At 42.8% G+C, this 24,173-nt stretch overlaps 1 protein-coding gene across 1 annotated transcript in view; it reads left to right on the top strand.

Moving 5' to 3' along the window:
- CD8A (CD8 subunit alpha) overlaps positions 1-24,173 on the top strand; it is a 44,996-nt gene that overhangs the window by 8,358 nt on the left and 12,465 nt on the right. Inside the window, exons 2-4 of the mRNA XM_069204452.1 lie at positions 4,331-4,690; positions 12,254-12,340; positions 19,223-19,345. Coding sequence (XP_069060553.1) covers positions 4,331-4,690; positions 12,254-12,340; positions 19,223-19,345 — 570 coding nt within the window. The remainder of the gene's footprint in view (positions 1-4,330; positions 4,691-12,253; positions 12,341-19,222; positions 19,346-24,173) is intronic.

Below are 24,173 nucleotides of genomic sequence, written 5' to 3'. Positions count from 1 at the left end.
CGAGTCGTTAGAGCACTCCATAAGATAAGGGATGCATGCGTTTATGAAGAGAAGGAATAAGGTAGGGGCAAGAACACAACCTTGTCTTACACCTCGGGCAGTAAGGAATTTTTCTGTTAATTCACCTTGTGGGCCCCATCTAATTCTACCATAGTTGCCAGTGTAAAGATCCCTGATAATATTTAAAATAGAGCACGGGACTCCTATTTTAGACAGAACTATATATAGTGATAGTTTTGTCCAAAGGCAGTTTTGATTCACCATAAAGTAGCGCAGAGGGTTAATATGTCTGCTGCAAATAATGTGTATCATGCAGATCCCAGATCTGTATTTTATGAGGATAGCTGAGTGGATCACTGCTTTTGTCACAGAGATCCTTCTGTCACTGCAGTTCAAAATATACCACCTTAATATAGAACAGCTACTGTTACGAACTGTCATCAAAGAGATGCATGCAAAATGCATAAAATAGGTTAGTACATTATGTTTTTCCCCAATCTTTCATTATATATTTCTAAAGTTTCTAAAATGGGTTAGTTTGGGTAGATATACCTTCCTATTAGTAAAGACAGCCTTAAACAAATGAAATGTATGTGAAAGAGGGGCTATGGAGAGATGAGGGGCACCTTTGCCCAGTGGTAGTGAGGGAATCTGAGGAAGCAGTCATGGGGGGGGCACCAAAAAAGATTGCCGCACTGGGCGCCACAAGCGCTAAAGCCGGCCCTGATTTTAGTCATGAAAGGTAAACAAAATATGAATATTCCAATTTTAATTGTGCTCTTATCAAAACAAAGGGTGCTGTTTCTAAAATTCTGCATTCTTAGCTACTTATTTAAGTATATTTTTCTTCTTTTACTATGGTAGCAAATGGGATATGGCTGCACATCCAAAAATTGGTCTTTGAAGTAAAGAAAAGCTTGTAAGATTGTGTATATTAACACGCTAGGCTGGTAACAATAATTAGGTAAACGATGCTCCACCATCCATCCACCTTGCTACCCATAGATGTAACTGTTTATGCAAACAGTCATTCATTGCGTATGAACAGTGTCTAGAGAGCACTCAGACAGAGTTTATGGCACGTATGTGAAGACATGTCTTAACAAGCAGCATTATTCCTTCAATGATTGATATTACAACATAAACCACATCATAGTTCCATCGAAATAACAGCTCAGAAACAGTTACGGAGTCTACACTAAACGAACCTACTGAATGTAAGGCATTTATATGTGTAACGTTGTTTGATACACATAGAGGTGTTCATTTTGTACGTAAAACCCTGTCCTCTATTGTTATTAGATAGGGCCTTGCATTGAACGCCACGGGAGTTGCATGGGAGCGCCCATGTGCCACCCATGTGCCACCCCCTTGATGCTAAGTAACGCACAGCAGTGCTTCACTCTGGTTTGCGTTACTCTCAGACTACTTTCCAACAAAAACAAGTTTTGCACTGGAAAGTAAATTATTAAAAACTGTCCCTCAATGCAGGACATTTGGTAAGAGCCCTACACTTTTTTAAATATAAGTTTATTAGTTTTAAAGTTTGTATTGTTCTGCCAGTACATGCTGTAATATCCCAAAAGGTTACAATCAGCGCAATCTTGAGTGCATACAGTTATCCAGATCACATCTTTAACATTTTTTGGGGTTATATATGTCATACAACACGTTGCCACTTAGCCGATTGAAAATACTAAGGAGCGCATTAGTTTGTGAAATCTGGGGAGGCGAGAACAGAACATTTCTTGCTTGTGGTTGTGAGAAGCTGTAGTGTCAACGTGTACACCTCCTTTGTGTAACCCCATTCCATATGGCACTTGCATGTACCTTGTTCAGCCGTGGCTGTCAATAAACAACTCTACTACGTCCCACCAAGGGTCTGCGTAGGTCTGCATTAGGGTACTTGTGTTGCCCCAGTCGTTCTTCATTTTGCAGAACGATGCCCTCTGCTTGTGCCTATATTTTGATTTCTTCATTCGATGTGCATCCGTGGGGGTCCCTCTGGGGCTCTCCAAAGCATCGCAATGATCTGCTTTCAAGCACTAAGGCCAAGTGAAAAAATTTGGAGCAGAGCCTCCTCTTTTTAGATCTTGCTAATAGATCCAGGGGAATATTTATACTCCGTTTGCGCCAAATTTGCGTCGTTTTTTTCGACGCAAATTCGGCGCAAAACTAACGCCATATTTATACTTTGGCGTTAGACGCGTCTAGCGCCAAAGTATGAGGAATGAGCGTCATTTTTTTGCGTGAACGCCTTCCTTGCGTTAATTAGATGCAAGGTAGGCGTTTCCGTCTAAAAAAATGACTGCGACGCAAATGCGTCGTATTTATACTCCCGGGCAAAAATCACGCCCGGGAGTGGGCGGGGCAAAAAACCCCGCATTTGCGCCTCTTTTTAACGCCTGGGTCAGGGCAGGCGTTAAGGGACCTGTGGGCTCAAAATGAGCCCACAGCTGCCCTCCCCTGCCCCCAGGGACCCCCCCTGCCACCCTTGCCCACCCCAGGAGGACACCCAAGGATGGAGGGACCCATCCCATGGAAGTAAAGGTAAGTTCAGGTAAGTATATATATATTTTTTTTTGCCATGGGGGGCCTGATTTGTGCCCCCCTACATGCCACAATGCCCAATGACCATGCCCAGGGGACCTAAGTCCCCTGGGCATGGCCATTGGGCAAGGGGGCATGACTCCTGTCTTTACTAAGACAGGAGTCATGTAAATGGCGTCTGGGCGTCGTAAAAAATGGCGCAAATCAGGTTAAGACGATTTTTTTGCCTCTACCTGACTTGCCCCATTTTAAGACGCCCTAACGCCATTTTCCCCCTACGCCGGCGCTGCCTGGTGTACGTGGTTTTTTTCCACGCACACCAGGCGGCGCCGGTCTGATAGCGCCGGCTAACGCCATTCAATAAATACGGCGCCCGCATGGCGCTTCAGAATGGCGTTAGCCGGCGCTAATTTTTTTGACGCAAAACTGCGTTGGCGCAGTTTTGCGTCAAAAAGTATAAATATGGCCCTCAATGTGCAAGCCTCAACAATGTACTTGACAGAACTCCCCTAATGTTTGTGTTTTGGGGGCTGCGCATCAGTATTCGGTATTGACTGCATTCTGAGAGATCGGATTGGTTGTTACTCCCACTGCCAACATTCCAGTGAGAGCACTAATAACAAGGACTTCAATTTGTGTAGTGTTTCATCCCCCGTAGGGACATCTAGGTGCTTTACCATCATATGCTAACGTTCCCAGCTCAATGGTACTTCTGAACCTAGGAAGGATAAAAGCCTGAATCACAATTTCTGTTTAACAGAGTACAGAAGAAGTTGGAAGGGACAGGGCTTTTACAAATCAGTAATTAAGCACAGTTAGTTGAGTGCCTGCGGTCCATATCTCTGCGTAACATGTAGATTACAGATTAAGATCCTGGTAGGGCCAACTCAGCCTACCATTCTTCCATAGGTGATAAATTATGCATATTTATACTGGTTAATAGGATCATTTGTTATTATGATTTTTAGAAGCAGGGGAGATATTGCATGAAGAGCTATATAAAAAGTTGACAGGGTACATTTACCGGCATTTTGCACTGTGTTTGCGTTGCAAAAATAACGCAAACCATCTCAAAATGTTTTTTTACTTGGTTTGCGCTGGAAATTGCCTAAAAGTAGTGCAAAGCATAAGGGGGCGTTACATGGCACTTGGCATGCCAATACCCATGCTTTTTTATTCAAAAATGTATCTACCAAAAATGTGAGACAGGGTTTTGTGTCAAAAATTAACTCCATTCAAAAGCAGGCCTTAAAAGGAGAAATGTTTTAATTTCTTCTTTCTTTTCCAACTTTGCATGTGTGCTGCACTGTATATCATATACGCAAAGTAGGACACGTTTTAAAATGTGTTCAGACATTGAATTGTGCACTTGAAGTGACGCCTTCCAGTACAAAGCCTGTGCCAGACTCACACAACCACCCTTGCACTGTGGCCCAAAGAGGTGTGTGTGTGGTGCGCTCTGCAACAAAATTCTGCTCCATCACAAGCTCCCCCCGTCACGCAGCGATACATTTTTGGCTGCTGCACTGCGTGGGGTGAGGGTGTAGTAAACACTTGCAGCTATCTGTTCTGCTTGTAAAGGCCCTCAGATTTAGAAAGCCCTGCTACATCCGGTGTATTTGTAAAGATTCTGTGCTCTCCTGTTAATAGAAAAGGTTTATATTTTTGTGGATGAATATGTCTTGTGTGTTTAAAAATGTCCTGTATTCGCCTGCGGCCTCCCTTCCCTGAGCATGAATGATATTCACGCGCCCTGTGTTTGCTTCTCCTCTTTCCGCAGACTCTTCCCAGGGGAAACAAGTTGATCTGAGGTTGGCCTCACCTTCCCCTAAAAGGGGAGACCCTGACCCGCTCAAACTCCAGTGCGTCCCACCGAATCGAGACTTCATGGACCACGGGGTCTACTGGTTCCGCCAGCTGAGAAACACAAAAGCGCCCCAGTTCTTTCTGCATTTCAATCTCAAAGCGAAATGGGCCGAAGGCTTTGACGAGAACAAATTCAAGATTAACAAGGATTTTGGGAGCTTCACCCTTGAAATCAAAACCTTTCGAGAGGAGGACCAGGGAGATTACTACTGCCTTGTCATCATAAACAGTGAGATGCACTTTAGCGTCACAGCCCCACTGTACTACCCACCAGGTAACGCTCCCACGGACGTAAGGGGGGCGGTGTGTGTGTGTGTGTCTTTGGATCTCCAGCTTCACGCTCAACTTGCTCTTCTATTTAGGTCTGGATTGAAACCACATCTGTCGGCATGCCCTGTTGTTACCAATTTCTCTCTCTTCATGCTTTTGCCTGGGGTATCACTCCACCTTCTAGGAAGTTCTTTCATTGAAATGCATGAGACATTATTTTCAGTCTGAAAAATATGCTCAGTAATCACGGCGGCAATCATCACGCTGTTTGCCACTTTCAATTCTTTATGCCCTATATTCCTTCCCAAAAGAAAGCAGTCCTTTCTTTACTACTTTTTCCCTGCACTGGGATGCCAATTGGGTAATCAACCTGCATCACAGCATCAACGGCGTACGCTTACTGCAAATATAATGGTCCGACAGCCTGATTTAGATGTAGTTTGTTTAAAAAAATGAGGCAAACCCAGTAACCCTAGGACCCGGGTGAGTAAATATAGAAAGAGATTTTAAGGTCCCAAGGGGGAGATATAACCCTTAACCTCCACAGCAAGAATTTATTACCTTTATCACCAAGGTTGATCTAATACATGTTCCTTTTATTTAAATAATATTTCTCACAATACAATCATTAGTCAGTCTATTCAGATGCTCCTTATAGTAACGGCGCAGTGAACGTGAACAATGTGACAAATTTGTGCCAGGTGATATATACAATATGTACAGAATTGTGGTTAAAAATTAAAGCGATCTTCATAGAGGACCCCTTCAGTCCAGCTGTCCTGAAGTCACATAGTGGAAAGAAAGTCATACTTAAGTAAAAACATCTCGTGTTCTTAGGCGCCTACCTGAAAATATAATTTCTGTCCTGATGATGACCCCTTTATGATTGGTTCTTCTTGTGGGGTCGAAACGTCGACACACCTTACTGTGGGTTAATCTATGATGAAAGCAGCGCAACACAGCAGGATGCCCTGCTGCACTGCTTCAAATGGAGAGAGAAGGAATGTGCCATAATTTCCAAGCAATGGTGTATTCCTGCTCCCTCATTGCTCTGACTTAATACATGCTGCCTCGCTGCAATGCAGGCACCATTGCACCATAGTGCCCCCTGCCTTCCGTTTCCGTCAACTTCAGAGATGCCCTAACCCTGCACTTCTCCAGAGAATGGAGTTCTTTTTCTTTGTAATTCCTAGTTTAAAGATGTATGGGCTTGTGAGGGGCAGGGACTACAGTACAGCAGCACAGTCCTCCTGACCTCCTCCCATGTGTGCTTCTGCCAGAGAAGAATAGCAGTGGCATGCGTGTGACATAAAGGGCTTTAGGCCGAGCTGCAGTTGTAACACAATAGCTTGACTCGATAAAGTGCCTCTGCTTACACACCCTGATAAACAAATGATCACAGCTGGTGAGGCATGCATGTAGAAGCGTTTTTAAGCTTCTTGGCTCCCCTTTGCTAATTCCACTCTCTACATTCCTGCCCACAGTCCGGTCAGTCTTTACATTGTCAACCATTACATCGAGGGTCACTAAATCAAGATAAGTATATCAGAAGTTCCTTTACATTGCAGTGTTTTACATCTGTGGTGTCTTTACTTTGCAGGTATGTTTTTGAATATTATTTATAGATTTATATATGTAAATTTCAAAAAGTTAATCTAATTATTAATTTTAACGTACTGTTTAATTTTTTTAAATTACAATAATATTATATTTCACTTACATCAAATGTATTTTTTAAACACTGAATTAAGTTAGTTAATCCATTTTAAGATAGATAGATAGATAGATAGATAGATAGATAGATAGATAGATAGATAGATAGATAGATAGATAGGTAGATAGATAGATAGATAGATAGACAGACAGACAGACAGACAGACAGACAGAAAGACATGCATGCTTATTGGTACTGAGTGATTGACAGTATACAGCCCGCCCCACTTTTTTGGTTGGATGTATCAACGAGCTGGGATAGAAAAGATATATACATTGTGCAAGCAGACGCGCCTTCCTTCCATCTTTTTTACTTCATCAGGGGGCTGCACACCGCGCCCAAGCTTCTTGCCTCCAGTGCCCTGCTTCTCCCATCAGGACCCCCTTCTCCACAAGGTGCTGTGTAGTAGGTGGAAGCTGTATATCTACATCAAAGGGAACCCAAGCAGAGCCAGCAAATACCTGGCATCATCTGGGATTCAATCCTTGTTAATGCTAACACCTGTCAGTGGCAACGAAAACTCGAACTGTAGCATGGATGCAATTATTTTCATTACGAAAAAACATCCCAGGACCTGACATGAAGTGCATGGCTCTATCCTGGATTCAGTCATGGAAAACCCAAATTTGGTGCTTTTAATGCTGACTCTGTATGTTATGCCTCATTTCCTAGTGCGAGATATGGAATAAACGGTACTTAATGCACCTGTACCTGATTTTGTGAACTGTATATTATTCTCCCTCTCTGCACGAAGCAGTAAAGGATGGTGATCTTTGAATGTGGTGGGGCATAAACCACCTCAAATTAAAGTGAGTTAAGTAAGTGCACCCCCACCTCCTCCATGAACTTTCCAGGATAGGGTGGCTCTCCTCTTGGAAATTCTGAAAAATAAAGTTTTTTATATCACAAAATTCTCATCAGGTCTTGTCACTCTTGAAATGCTACATGGTGTACCAGACAAGCCTGACTCTTCAGTAGTGATGGAAAGTTACCTTGCCTATGAAGCTTTAAAGCACAGGGTGGCACAATGAAGTATTTGTCAGTACAATTTAACTTAAAACATCTCAAAAGCTGTATGTGAAAATGCAGTTCCAGACAACCCATCATTTTTAGGTTTGGTGTTAGCCAAGACTGTTTGATTTTTACCAAAATGATATGCACAATATAGTTACTTATCGGAACTTCGATACAGTCCTCTTCATCCATTGGTCTGTTATTCTATTTTCTATCCACCCACCACAGCATCTAGCAAGAAGCATGGGATAAGTCCACTTTAGCTGTTGGCTAACTTCACTGTGAGTGATGGCATTCGGGTCTTTCACAAGGAACACATTGATACACAAAGTAGTTGCCTTCAGTAACAAGGACTACAATGGCAATGTATGCTTTATGAAACCAAAAACATTTTTTTTTTAGTTCAAAGAGGACGAAGCAGTTTCCCCAATAACAATGTTTTATAAAAACCATGGCAAAGTAAAACACCGATATCAGGCCTATTGGTGTTGTCAATGCTTGTTCATAGCATGTGTCTACATTTTAAATTTCACTTTTCCATCCTGCCGCATCCAATGAATTTATAGTAATTTTATGCATGACTGACAATCTCCTTGGAAGAAGCATGATGGATAAAGTTACACTTCTTACAGTCACAAGTAGTACACAGAAGAGGTAGACAAATTTTTACTGGCTCATACGGCAGTGCAATCACTCAGGTTATGGAGATACGATAGGTTCAAACAGCAGATAGGCTATACCAGCTTTAATCATCAGGGTCTCAGCAGTAGCAGTAACGTTCACTGAAAGAGCAGCTTCAAATTTATATATTTGGCAATGAATTAATTTTGTAACTGAACATCAGTTTGTCATGTTATGGAACTACAACCCTTAAAATACAAGCCTTTTTTTTTGGTAAAAATAAACTACATTTCGCCACGTACTGGACAGGTGCTACTGCCACATAGACAGTGTATGCATTCTATTACAGTCTCACGCCATGGATATCCACTGTATGCAAGGAATTACCCAGTGGCGGATCCTTCTTTAGGGCGGAGGAGCGTTGCCCCCCACCAGCAGCGGCAGCTGCAAACCGTTGAAAGAAAAGGATAATAAACTCTGTTTTGAAGGGGTGGGGCCACGGGAGTGACGAGCAGGCGAGAGGGAGTACTCACTCCCCCTCACAGCGCATGTATATTTGGCTGGCCGTCTCAGGCCGGCCAAACATATATGCGCAGAAGTCTGTCTCCAGCCCGGCAATTGTGTTGCTGGGCTGGAGAGAGCCTGCACAGGCTCATAGTCTGCCTGGGAGCGCCCTGGCTGGGTGCTCCCAGCCAATCCTGATGCTGATTTGAGCAGCGTCAGGATTGGCTGGAGGGCAGGTTGGGGGCCTGTGCCTGCAGCAGCAAAATGGGAGAGGAGCAGCGCGGGCATGGCGAGGAACGAGGTAAGTGGTTTTTAAAAATATTTATTTTAATTTTTATTTCTCGCGCCCGCCTCCACACTCCCACCCTCGCGCGCCACCCCGCCTACTCCAAGCACCGCAATCCGCTCCTGGAACTACCAATATAATCCCATGGACAGCATTAAACCATGAGAGGGCAATATCATACCATGTATACCCACAATAAGCAAACAATTATCACTATTATGCCAGGGACAGTAATATTTCAAGTGGGATGGTGGACACCATCAAGCCATGGATGCCAACAATATGCCTGTAATTGGCACCATTATGCCAGGGACGGTAGTACCAGTGGTGGATCTTATCATTCCATGAAGGCCATCTATATGACAAGATTAACTGCTATTATGCCAGAACCAACATTTGTATGATACAAATGAGGCAAACCCAGTAACCCCCGGGCCCGGGTATATAAATATAGTAAAAAATATTTTTTGGCCCCAAGGGGGAAGTGTGACCCTTGACTTCCATGGTATAAAAACGTTGGCTCTCATTACGATCCTGACAATCTAATGACCGCCAGGTTCGCGGTGGCGGTCCGAGTGCCATATTACAACCACCAGCACCGCCAGATTACGACTTCACGTCGGTCTGGAGGTGCTGGTGGTCCTAATCCGCCAGTGCAGCGCTCCAAGCAGCGCCGATTTGAGGATTACGACCCTCTTCTCTGCCAGCGTTTTCATGGCAGTAGCACCGCCCTGAAAAGGCTGGCAGAGACCGGGTGCAGGGAGCCCCATCATGAAGTTCACTGTCTGCTTTGCAGTCTGTGGTCATTGCGACGGGTGCTGGTGCACCCTAAACACTACAGCCTTGCCGCCGGCTCTAGTACGAGCCTGAGACAATGCTGTAGGCTGGTCGAGCGGGAAACTCGTAATGGGTCCGGCAGGGAGGCTGCCATACTGGCTGCAAACTACCCACCGGGACTTCTGCGGATGGGTTTTTCCATCGACCAAAGTCATAATTAGGGCCTTTATCTCTATATCCTGTTTAATAACAATGTAGTAATTTTATTTAGGATATGGTGAAATCAAGAATAAGGATATCTCAAATTATATAAAAAATGTTTTAGGTGATCCAAAAGTGCCAGCGCAGTGAATGTGAATCATGTGAAAAAACTGCCATGGTGTTATGTACAATATATACAGAATTGTGGTTAAAAATAGTCATCTTCAAAGAAGACCCCTTCAATCCGGGTGTCCTGAAGTCACTATCCATAGCAAACAATAATCCACAATGAATTTTGTCGACATTTCGACCCCACAGATAAGAACCAATCATTGCAAGGTCATCATCAGGACGGAAGTCTTTGTTATAGGTAGCACCTAAAATAGACCAAAAAGATAATTGTCAGACTCCTCATATATGAGGACATCTTTTAACATAGGGGTTAGAAAATATCACCTCCAGAGAACTTACCCCGAGTAGCAAGCGATGTTCGGGTATGTCATATTTCTTCATTCATAGTGTCTTTAATTCAAAGCCTTCAATAGACTTGATCCCCTATTCAAAATAATTATATAAGGGTATCATCTATTGGTTGACTATTCGAATGACTCAGCATTTATTCTAAATAAATTAAATGTTATTTTTAGACTCACCCTGATCCTTAGTGTCCACTAAATTTCAGTCTTGTGGTGTGTCTCCCCAGGTAGCGTTATGTAAATCTTCTACTTGTCTTGTAGTGAATAATGTCTCCCGGGGACTGAATCTTCAGAATGATCTAAAATAGGAACCATGCTATCTTTTAGATTTCCGTGGATTACCCACCAATGAACAAGAGTGTGTGCCCATTCTAGATGTGCTTGCGTATAACGGACGAAGGCCCATATTTATACTTTTTTAGCGCCGCATTTGCTCCACTTTTTGATGCAAAAGCGGCGCAAACGTACAAAATTTAATTGTATTTTGTAAGTTTGCGCCGCTTTTGCGTCAAAAAATGACGCAAATGCAGTGCTAAACAAGTATAAATACGGGCCTAAGTTTTGTAACGCCTGTGTTGTGCTGACTGGTTCACCAGACTGGCTCAGGCGGCTTGCACCTTCCCTACGCCCCTACAGATTTAACAGCCATTAGTTCCGCATACATGGCGGTCCCCGCATCACTCTTGTGTGTGAATGGCAGCAGTGGGCCTGAGGTTTCTGAGGTGTTAATGGCACTGCTACTGTGAGCCCTGCACGTCACCACTATTTGCAGACCACGAATCTAAGTCCCACAGAGTTCTTTGCAGCAGCAGTCATAACCATACAAACTGTGCATGTCTGGAGGGGAAGAAGGCGCCGGTTCATTCGACATGCACACGTTTTACTTCACCCCCTGTCAATCTGGGGATCTTGAGCTCTGCACGCCACGTTTTCAGAACCTTAGGTTGACGGGGGGAAAAAAAGGAACGACTTAACTAACATGTTGCCATTGATGGCTGGATTGTTGCTTGATATGTTTTTAATCATACTATTTATCAAATTGTACTACAATAAAATGTAATTTAATCATGTTGCTGATAATATTAGTAGTAATATTGTTTCTATTTTTTATATTATTTTAGCAGTAGTTGTAGTTATAATGATAATATTATGACTGATATGCCAGTCAAGGAATTAAGGGGCGGGTTTAGTTACTAGCGGTTGGGTCGCTGTTCCACCAGGGCGAGAGAGCAAATTCCTTAGTGGACTAGTGGAGGTCACGACTGCCCGGTTTATAAATGACAGCCAAGCTGGTGGTTACTTAAAAATCATTGCCAGGACCTGTCAGTGCATTTCATTGTTTGGTGTAGGACTCCGTCAACTTGACAGAGCCTTGCCCCAAACTGTTTTCCTTTTTTTTATTTTCGAAAAGAAAATCTGGAAACAGGATTTTCTTTTTGAAATTAAAAAAGATAATGCTCCCTGGAAGAGGGGAATTATTTCTTTCTTACTGTCCCTCACCACCAAGATTTGCCTAGCGTAACGGACAGTAAAAAAACAGCTACATGTCCGCCCATCCTAATTGGCCGAGTGGACAGATAGCCAACTTTCCGACAACCCTTTCTCCATCGGGCCGTCTGAGTGGTCTAACAGAGTTCTCTTCGCCATGGTTACACCAATGGTCCACCTGCATAAAAATCGGATGGGCGGACCATTATCTTGGCAGTACGGATACTCTGTCGCCTTCGCAACAGAGTATCCGTACTACCAAAATCAGCCCCTATGTACTCTATTAAACGGTGCCACGGTAACTCCTGCTAATGATAACGGATGCTATTTAAAGAACTATGAAAATACAAAATGGCAGCTCGCAGGATCGCATAAAATGAGGTTAACATTATTCGTTGTGGAAGGGCGGGAGTAGCGCTACTAGTAGACGTAAGAGCGGTGTATACATTAGGTTAGTCACCATGTTCTCCTTTTTTCTACTTGCAGCTACCACGCCTGCCACCACCACTTCCAATCGCAATGTTGCTGTCAAGAGTTCGGGCAACTGTACTTGTCCCACTGCCCCGGCCACAGGTAATTGTGCAAAAAGTGCCCTCGTGCTGAGTACTGGAGCCGGCCTACCGGCATTCCTTTCTCTTTTTGTTATCAATTTACTGAAGAGTGTCCTCCATTGTATCTCTGTGACAAATTCCAAAGACCAACAAAGGTCAATACAGTAAACAAATAAGTGCATGCATTATTTACATAAATGCATATGTGTGGCTATCAGCAAAAAATGCACAAAATAAAAACATGTCAGATATTAAATATGCTCCATGATACGTTTACATGTGCATGTGTTTATACATTTAAATATATGTATATACATTTGTGATATTTCGCTCCTTTTGTTGCACAAAAAGCAGTGGGTATAATCCAAGTCACATGAAAATGATGTCAGACCTGTGAAATATTTTTCATAACTCGTGGATATTTCGTAATTTATCTGAATTGTAGATTTAGCTCAACCAGAATTTGACAACTTGGATAAAAGATGCCTCATCACACCCTGCTCAGCTGTTTAATGTCCTTTGTCCAATCAGTTTTCTGCCCGGAGATGTAAATTAAGCTGTAACATTCTAATTGCAATCGGGACTCTTTGCGGCAGATTATTAGAATGCGCAGCTTCAAAATCTCTTCTCAGATAAATGCGATTCTCAATATATCAAATAGTAATAATAATGTTTTCACTGGATATCTTCATACTCGAACGTCTATAAAAATGTTTCTTTCTTTGAATTGCAGACAACCAAACAATATAGCACAGTATTTAACTTACTGTTTGTGGTTAAAGATATAATTTGTTTCACGCTAAATGACCCAGAATAAACATGTTATATAAAAATATATAATACATAGAGATTTTTAGATGTGTTTATTGTTTTCTTGTTTGCTTTCTCTATAACTTTGTTTCTTTTTATGAATCTGCCTGGATTTAGTAGACCTAGGTTACTTTTGTATGTCAAGTTTTTGCACATTTGCCAAGGAAGAGCAATTCAATTCAAATAAAATAATTTTTTGTTTATTTATGTTTTGGAATTTAAATGAGGTCCACATAAAGGATACAGAAATGCACCCTTTCAACAAACATCATTGCAAAATAATACAACATTCCCCAAAGAGCACAGTATAAAGATCACAATTAAAGCATGTGGCTGCATAAAAAGGTATACCATTTCATCCACTTGATAATAAAGTGCAAATATCTGTAAACATGCCACAGTATTATTCCTCACATGCTGTGAACTGAGTAAATGGAAATGCCTGTCACTGTGAAGGTATGGATGCCACTGCGAAGAGAGGACTGCCGCTGTGAAGGGAAGACTGCCAAAGACTGGAGTTTAAAATAATGCAGGGGGCGCGTGGCATCCCTGCAGCCCCGGGGACCGGCACCTTCCTTCGAGCTTTTAACTGAAGAAACACGGGGGCCACCAGGCCCCCCAAAAGCCCCAGGGACCACCACCTCCCTGAGGCCTCAAAAAATGTAATGTTGGGGGGGCCGTCTGGGCTCCATGCAGCCCCGGGGACCACCACCTCCCCAGGACATCAAAGAAATCAAATGTGGCGGGCCCCACCTGGGGCTAATTTTAAAAGACATAGGGGGTCCATTGTGAACCCCTGGACCCAGGGGACCACCACCTCCCTGGGGCTATTTAAGGTTAGAGGAGGGCTGTGTGGCCCCCCTTGAGGAGCCACTGATGGCCCTGGGGACAGCCACCCGTCGTCAAGGACGGCTCGTGCTATGCCTCAGGGTGCCCACCCCTGGGACATAGCTGTTTGACAGCTCCCACCAAGTCAGAGCAAATACTCCGCTCTGAGTAAGCAAGAGCTGTCAAACAGCCGCTTTCCCAGAGTAGAGGTGTCTTCCACTAGATGCAGGCAGGGAAACAGATGAAACTGCTGTCAGAGAGAGGGAGCTGCTTTAGCAACTCCCTCTCTGCGACAGCAATGCTGGTGCCCACAGGAGGTGGGGAGCCGGCTGGGACCCTGGGGGGTACTCAGGTCACATGGCCAGGCCCCGGGAGATGGCGTCTCTGGGGCCAAGATCGACCATGGGGAGGAGGGCCACGTGGCCCCTCTCCCCCCAAAAAATTTATAATTGGGCCGGGCCCTAGGGGATGGGGTACCCGGGGCCAAGATTGGCCCTTGGGAGGAAGGCCATGCAGCCCCCCTCCCCCAAAAAATTATTATTAATTAGGCCAGGCCCCAGGGGATGGAGTCCCCGTAGCCGCGATCAGCCCTGGGGAGGTGGGCCACACAGCGCCTCTCCCCCCAAAAATAATTAATAATTAGACCTGGCCCCGGGGTCGAGATCGGCCCAGGGGAGGGGGGGCCATGTGGCCTCCTTCGCCTCAAAAATGTGTTTTTAATAATTAGGCCAGGCCCCAGGAGATGGGGTTCCCAGGTCCAAGATCAGCCCCAGGGAGGGGCCACACGCCCCCCACCAAAAAAAAGTTAAAAATTAGGCTGGGCCCTGGGGGATGTGGTCACCTGTGCCAAAATTGGTCGGGAAAGGGGGACACTGACCATGTCATGAGTGATGTAACATGTGAAGTCATAAGCAGTGCATTATGGGGGCACAAGTTATAGTTAGCTGAGGTAACTAATACTGCTGAATTTCTATGGTTTTGTATGTGTGAAATGTGAGCCCAACTATAATGTCCCTGTAACCATTAGTTTTTTAATTGAATTTCTCTGTTTTTTTCAAATTCTATTTCCTAACTATAACTTAACTATAACATCCCTGTAACCGTAATATTTTTCAGTGACTATGTATATTTTTGATCTTTTTGAGCTTCAAAGTAACTTTTTTGTTGAAATCTACAAATTATGCAGCAGATGGTGAATTATGGGACCAGTGTGATAAATGCATCATTATTATGAAAATGCCACAGCATTAGAATTGCGTAATTCCCATGGTCCTATCTAAGTGTAATAATTATTCTTGTAGCTAATTTGATTTCTGGGTTCTGTAGGACTCCAAATGCTTATGCAAAGTAGCTTTTTAACATAATATATCCAGTTAGTCCAATAAAATACATCAATATCTTAAGTATTCATACTTCAGCTGAACAAAGTTTCAAACTTTGGCCCATATTTAAGAAAAAGTGGCACATCAGCTATGATGCACCACTTTTCTTGCGCCCTCCTACCGGCACCTAACTACACCATGGTTGTGCCGTATTTCTAAGACGGCACGCCATGACGGTCGTTAGTACAATAGTGTCAACATTTTTGACGCTATTGTGGTGTTTTGCTACACAATCGGCAAAAATGTTGATGCTAGTGCAGCAAAGTGCAAGGAGGGCCTATAGGTTACTATGGGAGCGTCATTTTAACAACTGCTCTGAGCAGGCATTACAAATGATGCCAAAAATGGTACAGTGAAATCTTTTTAATTTTACTGTGCCATTTTTGTGGGTCTCCTAGCGCCGGAAAGCCTCCCTTGCATACATTATGCCTGGTGCAGGCATAATGTGGTGCAAGGGGTTACAAAGTGGTGCAATGGATGTATTGTGCCACTTTGTAAATATGGTGTGGCAGAAAAGCCACTTTAGTGCCTCCTCAGCGTACAAAAATGACCCTATTGTGGCGCTAAGGTGGCGCTAGGGGTTCTTAAATATGCCCCTGTCTTTGCCCCTTTGGCCTACTGTGGTTTTCTATGTACTGTGTTCAGTTGGTATTGACTCACAAGCAGGGAGGGGGATGGGGAAATTCCTATCACGAAATTCTATGTACATCATTATCTATATTTCATTATAAAATGTTTTGGCCTCCCACTTCTTGGAGTAGCTTTACAAAAATGGACAGCGATCAAATCGAGCCAAAATGCTGCTCGTCTGCATTAAAAATTAGATTACTTTCACTGGGTCTTTTTTAATTGTTCACATATTTTATTATGCAGACAATTTGTATATAATTTGTGTGCAACTATTGTTGAGTGTGACTCTACTCGTGATACTTCCCCTCACCAACAGTGATAAATAAAGTACTACACTCAGTACATCTTCATATTTGGTTTATGCCGCTTTTCACATGTTTTCTTTTTTTTAAAGTTATTTACCCAGAGTCTGGCTACAGGGATTTGTGCAGCAAGGTAAAATCACATTGTGACTATTTAGTGCTTAATTTGAGCAGGTGGTTTCCAGTCGGGGGCACTTTTCTACCTCAACCATTTACTGCGAGCAAAAGACACATAAGGGGAAGAAGGAGGAAGAGAATAAATGAAAAAGCGCCACAAAGAGAGGGAGCAGAACGCTGCAAGAGTGAGCTGAAGGGGCAGGGAGTGGCTGTAAACGGATTAGAGAGGCCTGAGATGGCTTTAGGATTACGCTGTTTCGGTATTCTGTGCTCTCACATTTAATTGCAGCGCCACGTGTTTCAGGGTTGATCTTTGGGCACCGCCACGTTTTTATTAACAAATTAAGCACTGGACTTTTAGCAGAGTTATTTCTCGTGTGATGCCATTGTAATAGTTGATCAGTAAGACTGTAACTAGTTGTTTTCCCATGTCACTTACAAGATATTCTGGCAATAATATGGAATGTGACCTTTGCACTCTAGTAATCACCGGTTGCATAGCCTTTTGCCCTTTATGTTGTTTTGGTTGACATGCTTACATGCTTTGTTTAGCCATTCGCCATAGGAACAGACTGTCTTGGTAACCAGGCAGTTTGCAATATTTTGTTATAAACCAGCATTAGTTGGCAATCAAAACAATTCCTAAAATATATCAATTGCCTTTTTCTTGACATATTTCAAAATAGATGTCACTAATCAACTAATGTACATCCTAAAGTTCATAGCCTGAAGGGCCTTAATATTATTGAAGCCCAACCGGGTTAAATTGTGAACAGATATTGAAATCTGTATTTTCTCAACTGTTAACAAAAACATGTGTCATGCAAAGTTAGCATATTTTCAATAATTTCAAATTAAACAAAGCATTCGATATTTCTACATAAAGATGTTGTGGAAATATTAAGAGTATGTGGAGAAGGCACCCATAATTGCTGCTTTAGCCTATGCAGAGGAATCTCTGTTATAGGTCTCTGTATTTCAACTCTGCCGGAAAAAAAGATTTAGATATCAGTGCTCTAGCATAACGTAGGACTTACAGCATCATGCATGAAGAATCATAGGGGACGTGTGCAAATACTAATGCATGTGGAAAGAGATGTCCTAAGGTTCTGATTGGAGTTGATCTATATCTTACTGTAAGCACTATAGCTCTTTCGACCAGGTTTCTAACACTAACTGATCACACTGGTGTGCACTCTATGCTCTAATTCACCTCGCTACTCTTTATCATGGGCACACTTATGTGCTACTTTGCAGTACATCCTATGGATGTTTGTATGACAAAATTTTGCAGACAAAAATATTTGGCAACAAATATATTGGCAAACAAATATAGAGAACACAAATATCGACTTTATATACTTTGGGCCTGATTACAACTTTGGAGGAAGGTGTTAATCCGTCCCAAATGTGACGGATATACCACCAGCCGTATTACGAGTCCATTATATCCTATGGAACTCGTAATACGGCTGGTGGTATATCTGTCACATTTGGGACGGATTAACACCTCCTCCAAAGTTGTAATCAGGCCCTTTGTATGTAAAGTCAAAATTATCAGCAACAAAAAATATAGAAGAGGTAAGTACAGTGAATCTTAACTATATATACTATACTAACCTTAAAACATAAATTAACTTAAAAAAAAGTTACATTCATATTCTTTTATTCTAAAAACATAACTAAAAATTATAACCTACACATAACATGAAAATGTATACTGCAAAATAATTGCAAAAAATAAATAATATGTAAAAAATATAATTATTTTAACATGAATTATAAAAAATGAATTTACACGCACTAGCAATTAATTGCTTTCAAATACAATAACGGCATTATAACAAAAATTACATTAATAAAAATATATGACTACAAATTATAAAAATAATTTACATTAAACGAACTTTTAAAATAAAAACAAAATAATATAATAAAACAATTTTTAAAAATCAGGTGAAAAATTAGACTTGGAGGGGTCACATTTAGTACTCACACTCCAACCTTTGCAACAGGAAGGAAAGTGTTGGACTTTGGCGGGGTCAGATTTATTACTCCCACACCAACGTAAACAACAGTAGGGAAATTGTTGGAGTTTGGGGAGGTTCGATTTGTTATTCCCACTCCAACATAAGCAACAGTAGTAAAAGTGTTGGAATTTGAATGAGTCAGGTTTAGTATTCCCTCTTCAACGTAAGCAACAGTAGGGAAAATGTTAAACCTTAGAAAGCTCAGGCTTAATGTTCCTAATCCTAAATGAATATAAAAAAATAAACATAAATAAAAATAAACAAATTATATTTCCATAAACATATAAAAATATTTGTACCAATATTTGTAACTAAAAACAGGAAAGTAACACAAATAAACCATATATAAAATTATATATAATTACGCAGCAATTAAAATTGTTAAAAAGAGATTTAAAATACTTTCATCCTGTTACCGTATAATACCAACAGCCACAAAAATAAATTAAGTAACAACAGAGAAAATAACAATACTAATTGTAAAATATAAAATACTATAACACTTAAAATTATCATACACCAGTGTGCAGCAGAGGACATATGATGGATGGATCAAAGCATTCACTTGAATGCTAGCAATGGTTGAAGAATACTTTGATTTGTTCTGACTTTTGGTTTGCTCCACTGCGCATTAATGAAACATGTTCATGTAAATACTTTTAACAAGAAGAATTATGTATTTATTTATTTTATTTCAATAAATTGGTCATATGTTGCACAGTTACCATTTGCTCTGTGTATTGCCATGACTGATCTGATGAAGTGCCTAGAGATTGTTCCTCTCACTGAGCCATTTGTCTTGCAGTTAACCCCCTGAAAAAAGAATCACTGGACTTCTCCTGTTCCTTGTACATCTTGGTTCCTTTGGCAGCAGTGAGCCTCATCTTTCTAATTGCATTTTTGGTCACCATCAACTTCCTCTGCAAAAGTAAGCCATCCATGCTCACTTCCTCATCTCAATACAGTCAATTGCAGTACTAGGTAGAACCCAAGATCTGATCAAATAGATCCAAATGTGTGCATTTATGCTGAATTGAAATATGTGGGCTTTCTTAACTATTTGATTTCTGGTGTCCCAGTAGTTCTTTCCTTAGTCAATGCAGTCCTTTGTGTACATTCCAGTTCCAACTCACTAAATAACAAATAGCAACAGCTAGACACCATCAGCAGCCAAATATAAGTTGCAACTCACATTTTCTCCATAGCACTTCAGAAGCTAGCTAAAAACCCATACCACCCCCAAGATGTATTGAAGCCGTTCTCAAGGGTCAACTAGAATTCACTGTGGAACAAATTTACAGAATTAGTTGCTTTGCTTTGCTCAGCTAGGATTCCCAATAGGAACAAATTTACAGGCAGAGTTGCTTTGCACCATCTAATTTATTGCTCTAATTTGAGTGGAGATGGACTGGGAACTCAACGCAGCCCTGCCAAAAATTTTCAAACTAGCCTCCGATTGGGTGAAGGTGAGGGAGACGGCATGGGTGGTGCCTGTGGTGTGTGTGGTATTGAATCGTGGGTTGTGTGGGTCAGGGGGTCTGCATGTTTTTCTTTTCTTAAAGACATGTTTAGAAGAAAATGGCTCCAAGAGGTGAAACCATAGTTTTCAAATATATTTTGAAACCAGTTCTCTGCGTTACCACCCACATGGGAAATGCCAGAGTACCAAAATAGCCAGTCTCATCCTAATTTAAAAGGATGTTAGTATTGTATTCAGCATATGACTAAGTCAGCATTGTTTTATTGTTCAGTAAAAGAAAACGGTCACCAGGTAAGTGAAATGTTGAATTCTTTTTAGAAGTAGGTTGTAAATTTTGGAAAGCGTTCAATTTAAAATATTGAATTTTTTATGTCAATTAAAAGTGTATTAGATAGAGTCTACAGGAGAAAAACTAATTACCTAATTTAAGGTTTAGACATCAACATGGCAAACCACTAGTGAGGCTGAGAAAATACTTGTGCCACACATGCGGTGGAACATTAGGCATATTTTTTAGATAACCAATCTTTACACTGACTTGGGCGCCATTTTGGGAGACAAACCTTCACGGTGTAGCGCCCACCATGCCGTGGCATCATAGAGGAACTGCCATAACAAATGTTGGTACTAGAAATGTACTTCCATATTGATTATTCCTTCAAAAAACAATTCTTGTCCCATGATGGGGAGAACACCATTTCTAAGGATCAGATCCTAATTTTCAAAGCTGACAACCTATTTCACCCTCTGCCCCTGCCTTCTTATTGTATTAGGACTTATGTTTTCCAAGCTAACAGTCGAGACACAAGGTTCAAAGGTCCTGTTGCTGAACACAAGTGCAGTGGTCAAACATTGCAATATGATTGCTGGTTTAATTTAGCAACTCTCTCCTGATCTTCTTTACTTCACAGAAAAATGGCTGACAACATGACTGTTGTTTCAGAGTTTGCATGAGAAGGATACAAGGTTTTCCACCATGACGGACCGCATTGAGTAGGGCAGGAAGACCGGCTATCAAAAATAATCATTTCATATCTATTTCGAGGAATCTCCACCAGATTTTGCAAAGGAGCTGTCAAACATCCTTTTGGCTTTGTTCTAGTGACTCTCTAGTCGCCAGACTGAGAGAATTGTCAGACATGCTATGCCAAATCATTCAGACCATGTGATACTTTTCAAGGATCTAAATCTTTGACTTGGCACCGCGTGAATGAGCCACAGACTTCTTAAAAGACAAGTCAACAATAAAGCTGCCTGTGCAGAATCAGAGATTGTAGGAAGCTAGCCTGGTATGAGGTGGGTACCTAAGGTACTTACACCTTATACCAGGTCCAGGTATCCCTTCTTAGTGAAGTGTAGGCAGTGTCTAGAAGCCAGGCTCTCTAGAGGTAGCTGTGGATGAGCAGCCAAGACTTATCTAGGAGACATGCAAAGCTCATGCAATACCACTGTTGTCACACAGCACTTACACACATGAAAGAAAACACTCAGTTGTACAAAAATAAAGGTACTTTATTTTTTAAAAACAATACCACAAAATACTAGTAGGGCAACCTGCCAATAGGAGGTAAGTAATACACTAAATATATACACTAGGAATCAGAAATAGGCACAGAAGAGGCTAGAAAATAGTAGAAAAAGCATTAACCAATAGTGACCCTAGGGGGAGCACAAACCATATACTAAAAAAATGGAATGCGAACACAGGACCTCCACCTAGGTAAGTGGGATGTGTAGAGGGGAGCTGGGAGTACTAGAAAACCACAGAGATAAGTAACACAGTACCCCTCAGCGACCAGGAAAGCAGGAGTAAATCACTGGATTTCCCCCCAAACCACCCAAAAGGAAGAAAAGAAGAAAAAGAAGACACCCAGACTAGACTGCAAGAAACCACTGGTGGATTCTTGAAGACAGAAGACCTGTGAAGAGAGGGGACCAAGTCCAAGAGACACAGTGGAGTCCAGGAGGAGTAGGAGCCACTGCCCACCCAGCTTTACTTGCAGGAATTGGTCGACGGTGATGAAGAACAGGTCAGCACTGCAGCCCTGGAGCCGGAGAAGAGTTCCTTATGGATGCAGAAGATGTCCCTTACTAGAGTGAAAATTGCAGATGGGTGTCGGTGCAGGAATTCCATCAACAAGCCTTAGCAAAGGCAAACTCACAATTAATGGAAAAGTGGTATTGCCGGGGACCATCAAGACCCAGGAGGACTCAGCCCAGGAGAGGGAGTCACAGGGGACCCTCAGCATCACAGAGAGTCCACAGGAGCAGAGGCAGCACCCACAGGAGTCCCACAAGATGGGGACACAGGAATCGCAGAAGGAGCCCATGTAGCACTACAAAAGAGGATCCCACGCCGCCGGAGAACCACGCAGAAGGCTGTGCTTTGCAGGAAGAAGTCATGGGGGTTGGAGTTGCACTTAGCCTGAAGATCCCCTGGAGGAGATGCCAACAAGCCTTGACAGCTGCAAAAGACGGTGTGCATGGGGGTACTGTCCTGCTTGGGAAGTCAAAGGCTTACCACCACCAAAAGTGGATAGCTGGCAGAGAGAATCAAGAGGACTACTCCGGACCACCACCTGTGGTGCAGGATCCACGCAGCTCAAGATGAGGGGAGATCCAAGCAGCCGGTCATCATTTGCTGTAGGTGCCTGCGATTGCAGGAGAGTAACTCCTTCACTCCAAGGGAGATTCTTTCTTCTTCTTGTGCAGGCTGAAGAGTTCCTATCTTCTGAGGATGCACAGCCGGGGAAATGTTGCAAAGCTGGCAGGAGTCGTGGAATCAAAGTTGCAGAAGAGTCTTCTTCGTTGATTGCAGCGTTGTCGGTTCCTGGAGGGTCCAGTCGCAGTTCCAGTAGCCAGAAGTTGAAATGGAGGTTTCAGAGGAATCCTGCTGGAGTCTAGCAAGCCGAATCTGAGGACCAACCCAAGAAAGAGACCCTAAATAGCCCTGAAAGGGGGATTGGTCACCTAGCCAGGTAAGCACCTATCAGGAGGGGGCTCTGACATCACCTGCCTGGCCTGGCCACTCAGATGCTCCCAGAGTTCCCTGCCAACCTTGGAAACAGGATGGAAGAACCCAGGGACCCTCTGAAGGAGCTCTGAGCTCCACCCCGTGGTGATGATGGCCAGGGGAGTGGTCACTCCCCTTTCCATTGTCCAGTTTCACGCCAGAGCAGGGACTGGGGGTCCCTGAACCCATGTGAACTGGTTTATGCATGGAGGGCACCAAATGTGCTCTTCAAACCATACCAGTGGCTTGGGGAGGCTACCCCTCCCAAGCCAATCACACCTATTTCCAAAGGGAGAGGGTGTTACCTCCCTCTCCCAAAGGAAATCCTTTGTTCTGCCTTCCTGGGTTTGATCAGATCAAGCAGCAGGAAGGCATAAACCTGTCCGAGAGGTGGCAGTAGCTTGGGCTGCCCAGAAAACCCTGCAAGATTGGTTGTAGCAATGCTGGGGTCGTCTAAGGAGCCCCCAGAGTGCATGGAATCATACTTCCAATACGTGCAACAGTGTTGGGGTATGATTCTGACATGTTTGCTACCAAACATGCTCAGTTTCGGAATTACCATTATGTAGCTGGACATAGGTAGTGATCTAGGTCCAGTACACGCGTAAAATGGCATCCCCACACTCACAAAGTCTAGGAAAATGGATCTGGAGTTTGTGAGGCACCTCTGCTAGTGCACAGGTGCCCTCACGCACAGGCACCTGCACCATGCCTTCTGGGCTGAGAGGGCCTACCATAGGGGTGACTTACAGTGACCTTGTGCAGTGACCTGTGGTGAAAATGTGTGCATGCACCCGTTTCATGCAGGCTGCAATGGCAGGCCTGCAGAACCCTTTGCATGGGCTCCCTATTGGTGGCAGAATAACTGGTGCAGCCCATAGGGATCCCCTGGAACCCAAATGTCATGGGTACCTAGATACCATATACTAGGGACTTACATGGGGGGGACAAGTGTGCCAATTGTGGGAGATGAAAGGTACAGTTTACAGGAGAGAGCATATCTACTGGGGTCCTGGTTAGCAGGATCCCAGTAGACACAGTCAAACACACTGACAACAGGCAGAGAATGGGGGTAACCATGCCAAGAAAGAGGGTACTTTCCTACACAGATCTACACAAAGAGCAGGGCATCTGTTAATAGCATACTGACTCATGATCCTTTGTCAGTCATAACTTAAGCCAGTTAGGAAGCATGTTGACATTAAAATTCTTAATGATGCGTATAAATGTAATAAATCCTGTCCACCCCACCTAACACTGCTA

Source organism: Pleurodeles waltl, chromosome 1_2 (assembly GCF_031143425.1).
Source record: "Pleurodeles waltl isolate 20211129_DDA chromosome 1_2, aPleWal1.hap1.20221129, whole genome shotgun sequence".
Taxonomy (NCBI): domain Eukaryota; kingdom Metazoa; phylum Chordata; class Amphibia; order Caudata; family Salamandridae; genus Pleurodeles; species Pleurodeles waltl.
The sequence above is the reverse complement of the archived record's forward strand: the minus strand, read 5'-3'. Positions and strand labels throughout refer to the sequence as shown.